Raw genomic sequence first — 6,057 nt, forward strand, 5'->3', positions numbered from 1 at the left:
GTGGCCACATAGTTGCTGAGTTTCATGGGATGGGCAGGTACCCTCGAAGGGTTGCCAGGCTCATAGCTGCTGAGTTTCATGGGATGGGCAGGTACCCTCAAAGGGTTGCCAGACAATAAGCACCATTGCCACAGCGGATCATCCCTCTCCCTCACCTTGAGGGCTGCGGTTTTCTGCTGCTCAGCCAGGAGCAGATTCACCTCCTCTCTGGCCAGAGCCACCTCCGGGGGCTCTGAAGCCTCCACCTCCTCTCCATCAGCATCCCCTGGCTCCTCGTCCTTCTCACTCTTGTCGGTGTTTGCGTGGGGTTGGGTCTTCTCTCGCTCCCAGCTGCAGCCAGGACACAGGGATCAGGGATCAATCCTGCCTGAGCTGAGAGTTCTACACCCCACACCCAGAGTTTTCCAGGCCCGCTAGCCTCCTTTCAGATGTGGGAAAACAATGGAGAGGAACCAGGTCTCACTCAAGATCTTCTCCACATATGCATCCACTCCAGCCCCACATATGGCAGCTGACCCCACAGAGCCAGCCACAGCCACCTCCCATGGAAACATGCTGTCCTCAGGAGACAACTGTGTGACCAGGGACACTAGGAGAATGTCTGGGCTCTGGCAGCAAGGGTAACACATTGAGCCTAAACAGGGTCCATGGAAACAGGGCAGAAAAGGAAGACCAAAAAAGCCTGGCAAGCAGATACCTGGCCAGAAAGGGCAAGACACTGTGACTGCATTGGTTTTCCTTTTTCTTCCCCCCCAAGACAGGGTTTCCAGGCTGGCCTCGAACCTGGAGATCCACCTGCCTCTGCCTCCCTGGTGCTGGGATTAAAGGCCTGTGCCACCACAGCACAGCTCCGACTGCATTGCTGAAGTTTTGAATGACTGCAGTGTAAGCAGTGTTGTTTGCATAATCGGAGAGGGAGGAGGAAGGTGAGCACGGTGATGACAGTGACCATAACAAAGGGTGGTGATGTCCAGTTGTCATTCCAGCGCCCAGGAGGTGGAAGTGAAAGACCACAAATTCCAGGCCAGCCTGAGTTATATGTAAGACCTTGTTCCAAATGAAGAGAGGAGGGGAAGGAGAGAGGAAGGGGAGGGAATTGAGAAGGGAAGAGAGGGAAGGAGAAAGGGAGGGGCGGGAAGGGAGTTGAGAAGGGAGGGAGAGGAGGAGGAGATGAGGGGAATTATGGGGAGAAGCAAGAGTAGATGTGAAAAGAAGCAACGGGTTTGAGTGTGACGGTGCTGTCTGAAGTCACCCCTAAGTAGGTATTGTGTCCAGGTTTCTCCAGGACAGTTGGAGGGATACCCACTGTCCCAGTGTAATGATTAGGGGAGCCCCTTCACCTCCAGAAGTCTGGTATGGGCATCCCAGCTATTCTCCGCACAGGGTCACTCTGTCTTCAGAGTCTTACACATACGGGTAAGTGAACCATGGGAGAGATTGTGTTAATGTTTATTGACCCACCCCCCGGGCTGGCTCTAGACCCCAACCATAAGAGGCCCAGTTTACCAATAGGGTTGTAATGGGAGAGGAACAGAGAAAGGACCTGCTTTCTTGAAGACCAGCGCCCCCTCTGTTCCTTGGCTTCCCTTCCCTTAGGGGATGTGCTGTGCCTATCAGCAGGGCACTCACTCTGCAATGGTCAGTAGGTGGCGAGACATGTCTATGTGCAGCTCAATGTTGGTATTCTCCAGCTCCACCAGGCTGCGCCGCATCTCCATCTGCTCCTTGAAAGCCCCAATAAGCTGTGCCCGGATCTTGTTCATCTGTAGACGACTGTCCTCCTCTGCATCCTGGGGGATTGTGACTGCAGGTAGGGAGAAGACTGGCTGGGCTGAACTCCATGCCCACTCACAAGGATGAGCCATGGTCCATGGACATTTGTGAATGCATGGAGGATGGGTGGGTGTGTAGGTGGGAGGATGTGTAATGCAGTATGTGGATGGATGGGGAGTTAATTTTTTTTGTTTGTTTTTGGTTTTTCGAGACAAGGTCTCTCTGTAGTTTTGGAGCCTGTCCTGGAACTAGCCCTTGTAGACCAGGCTGGCCTCGAACTCACAGAGATCCACCTGCCTCTGCTTCCCAAGTGTGTTGGGATTAAAGGCGTGCACCACCACCACCCAGCTATTGTTTTTTGCTTTGTTTTGTTTTTCAAGAAAGAATTTCTCCATGTAGTTTTGGCTGTCCTGGAACTCATTCTGTAGACCAGACTGACCTCGAACTCACAAAGATTTGCTTGCCTCTGCATCCTGACCACTGGGGTTAAAGGCGTGCGCCACCACCACCCAGCTTGGATGGGTAGGTAATTGATGGTGTATAAATTGATAAATAGATAGATTTTGGTGTGGCCAGATGGATATGTAGATGCGTGGATGAATAGGTAGGTGAATAGCTGAATAGGTACATGTGTGTATGTATGTATGTATGTATGTATGTATGTATGTATGTATGAATATTCGGGTGGATGGATGCATGGAAGCGTAGGTGGATGGATAAATAAGACAGCAGAGGGATGAATGAATAGGGGATGGGTGGGTAGATGAATGTGTATTTGGGTGGAAAGATGGATGGATGGGGACATAGGTGGGTGGATAAATGGATGTGTGAGTGGATGGATGAATAGATGGAGGGACGGATATGAGGCTGGATGTATGAATGTGTGGAAGGATGGGTTGGTGGATGGATGGACAGATGGGGACATGAGTGGGTGGAGGAACATGTATTTGGGTGAACAGTTGGATGGATGGCGAAATGGTTAGGTGAGTGGACAGATGGCACATAGACAAGTGGAAGGATGGTAGATGGGTATATGTCATGGTCTTACTTCTCTTTGAAAATCTTAATTTTTGTCTAACTGATATATTACCAATTTAACACATTTCACATTCCCCCAGCACTTTACTTTTAGCTAGTCCAAGAAGTGAAAGCTATTTCAGCTTACACCTGTGTTTCCTAAAGTATTTGAGACTCTTTTTTTTAAAGATTTATTTATTTATTATGTATACAATATTCTGCCTCCATGCATGTGCCCATGCCAGGCTAGAGGTCAATGTTGGTTATCTTTCGGGGTCTCTCCCTGCCTTATACTTTGAGACAGTGTCTCTCCCTGCTCTGCAGCCCATTAACTGGCTAGACTGGATGGCCATCCAGCTCCAGGAATCCTCCAGACTCTTCCCTTACCCAGTGCTGGGGTTAGAGACACCCAAGACTGCCTGGCTTTTGTTTGTTTTATTTTTGTTTCTCTGTGTAACGGTCCTGGCTGTCTTGGAACTCACTCTATAGTCTATGCTGGCCTCTAGCTCACAGAGATTGCCTGCCTCTGCCTCTCAAGTGCAGACGTGCACCGTTGCACCCAGCCTGCTGTACTGGCTTTTATGTGAGAACTGAGGATACTAACAGGTCCTCATGTTTACACAGAAACAACAGCTAGGCCACATCCCCACTCCACACAGGTGTCTTAAAATCTCTTTTTGCAAGTCCTTTCTTCTTCCTTTCTTTCTTCCTTTCTTTCTTTCTTTCTTTCTTTCTTTCTTTCTTTCTTTCTTTCTTTCTAGAAAGAGTCAAGTCAGTCTCTTGCCTCCATGGCTGGCCTCAAGTTCTCTATAACCCGAATTCAGTCCACAAAGCCAGGTGTAATAGTGCCCTTTTATAATCCTAGCGCTGGAGCACAGGAGAAACAAAGACAAGTGGATCCCTAGGGCACACCCGCCAGCCAGCATGGCCCAATCGCTAAGTTACAAGCCCAGAGAGAAACCCTGTGTCAAAAAATATTAAGGTGGCTGGAAAGATGTCTCAACATCTAAGAGCCCTGGCTACTCTTCAGAGGACCCACATGGTGGCTGACAGCTATCTGTAGTTCCAGTCCCAGGGAATCTGTCACCCTCTTCTGGCCTCCCTGGGTACTGCAAACATATGGGGCACAGACATACATGCAGACAGAACACCCAATACACATCAAATAAATCAAAAAGTTTCAAGTCAATTAAAAAGTAAGAGCCAGATGCGGAAGGCAGGGCAAACACATTCAATTCTAGCACTCAGGAGGCAGAGGCAGGAGTCAGCCTGGTCTACACAGTGAGTTCCAGAAAAGTCAAGGCTACACAGAATATACCTTGTTTCAAAACAAAAAGCAACAAACATACAAACAAACAAACAAACAAAAAAACAAAGTTAAACAAGAGCTCAGTTGCTCTGAGCCACTTTAAGGTTCTGTTGGGTCCACCTGCTACTCTGAGGCCTGACTCGGGGAGGTCTAAATTTTCTTCTTCCTCTCCTTCTGTCTTTTTTCTCACAGACTGGTCAGAGCCTGAGCTGCCTCTTCTGGTGCTCTGGCTTCCTTACTCTTTCATGGAAGGCTCCCTCCCTCATTTACCATACAGCTGAATGTCAGCCACATGGCTAACCAGCACGCCTACATCTCAAGCGTCCACCTATGAATCTATGATAATTTTCTCCCTAAACTAAAAAAAAAAGATAGAGAGTGAGGAAGATATTTAACACTGACCTTTGGCCTCCATACCAAAAAAGAAAAGAAAATGAAATTAAAAAAAAAAAGAAAGAACATAAGCCAGATGTAGTGGCACATGGCTTTAATCCCAGCACTTGAGATGTGGGAGCAAGGGGATCTCTGTGAGTTCAAGGCTAGCCTGGTCTACAGAGTATGTTCTAGGAGAGCCAGAGCTACACAGTGAAACTCTATCTCAGAAAAAAAAAGGACATAAAATAGTCTAGCCCCCATATCTTGTAGGCATGAAACTAGAGCCAGCCTGAGGCTCCCAGGGAAGCAAGAACAACAGCCCTTACAGGGTCACTTGGTCACCGTGAATGTAGATAATCACTATGGCCATGGCTAGGCACTTCCATAGGCCAGGAGAAGCCATGGGGCCATGGAATGTGGATGTTGGGCACAGGGCTCCAGGGAGGAGAGGGTACTGAGCCATCAGGGCCTGCTGGAGGCACAGCTGTACTCAGCACTACCTTGTATATCCAGGGCGCCAGGGTCACTTTTCTTCTCCTTATCCTGCTTCTCAATCTTTGACTTGAGGTGCTCGATTTCCCTGCGCAGGTCAGAGATGACGTCAGTGTACTGCGAGATGCGGTAGGAGACATTCAGCAGGTTGCGCTTGACCTGATGGTGAGGACAAGTGCCCAAGGTCAGGCATGGCAAGAAGTGTCCTGAAGGACAGGTTTGAGAGGTGACGTGGTGGGTGTGGTGATTGGCTTGTCAACTGGACACAACTTACAATCACTCTGGGAAGAGTCTCCTAGAAGGATTATCTACACCAGGCTGGGCATGTCTGAGGGGACTGTCTTAATTAAGTTAATTGATGGTACCCACAGTGGGCAGCACCATCCCCTATGTATGTGGAGTGGGGGATGGTCCTGATCTATATAAGAATGGAGAAACTGAGCAGAGCGTAAGCAGGCGAGCATTAATTTCTGTCTTTGCCTTGATTGTCCCCCAATAGTAGACTGTAACTTAGAATTATGAGTCAAAAGGAGCCTTTCTCATTTTGGGATTGCTTGTGTCTGGGTATTTTATCACAGCAACAGAAATGAAATGGGAAGGGCTGGAGAGATGGCTCAGTGGCTAAGAGCACTGCCTGCTCTTCCAAAGGTCCTGAGTTCAATTCCCAGCAACCACATGGTGGCTCACAACCATCTGTAATGAGGTCTGGTGCCCTCTTCTGGCCTTCAGGCATACACACAGACAGAATATTGTATACAGAATAAATAAATATTTTTTTAAAAAAGAAATGAAATGGGAAAACAGGGATGGGGGATCCAACATCATTGCTACATCATGTTATCTATGAATGTGCTCAGCCACATCCTGGGATGTGTGTGGCCCGTGGTGGGACAGGTTGGACACCTGCTATATCACAGAGGAGCATTGAGAACACAGGGCTCAGTGTATTCGGCCAGACACAAAAGCAGAATGCCGTGTGACCAGCCTTGTGGCATCCAGAGAAGTCAGATTCTTGGAAGCAGAACACAGAGCGGTAGGGCCATGGCCTGGGGAGAAGCTGGAGGTCTTTTTTTTTTTTTTTTTTTTTTTTT

General features: G+C 48.4%; 1 protein-coding gene across 1 annotated transcript in view; it reads right to left on the minus strand.

Moving 5' to 3' along the window:
• LOC126514312 (kinesin-like protein KIF19) overlaps nucleotides 1-6,057 on the minus strand; it is a 60,820-nt gene that overhangs the window by 18,981 nt on the left and 35,782 nt on the right. The window contains exons 10-12 of the mRNA XM_050163136.1: nucleotides 4,975-5,125; nucleotides 1,630-1,804; nucleotides 156-330 (exon numbers count right to left, since the gene is read on the minus strand). Of these exons, the coding sequence (XP_050019093.1) occupies nucleotides 156-330; nucleotides 1,630-1,804; nucleotides 4,975-5,125 (501 nt within the window). The remainder of the gene's footprint in view (nucleotides 1-155; nucleotides 331-1,629; nucleotides 1,805-4,974; nucleotides 5,126-6,057) is intronic.

This window comes from Alexandromys fortis, unplaced genomic scaffold (assembly GCF_014885135.2).
Source record: "Alexandromys fortis isolate MF-2015 unplaced genomic scaffold, M_Fortis_MF-2015_v1.1 scaffold_144, whole genome shotgun sequence".
Taxonomy (NCBI): domain Eukaryota; kingdom Metazoa; phylum Chordata; class Mammalia; order Rodentia; family Cricetidae; genus Alexandromys; species Alexandromys fortis.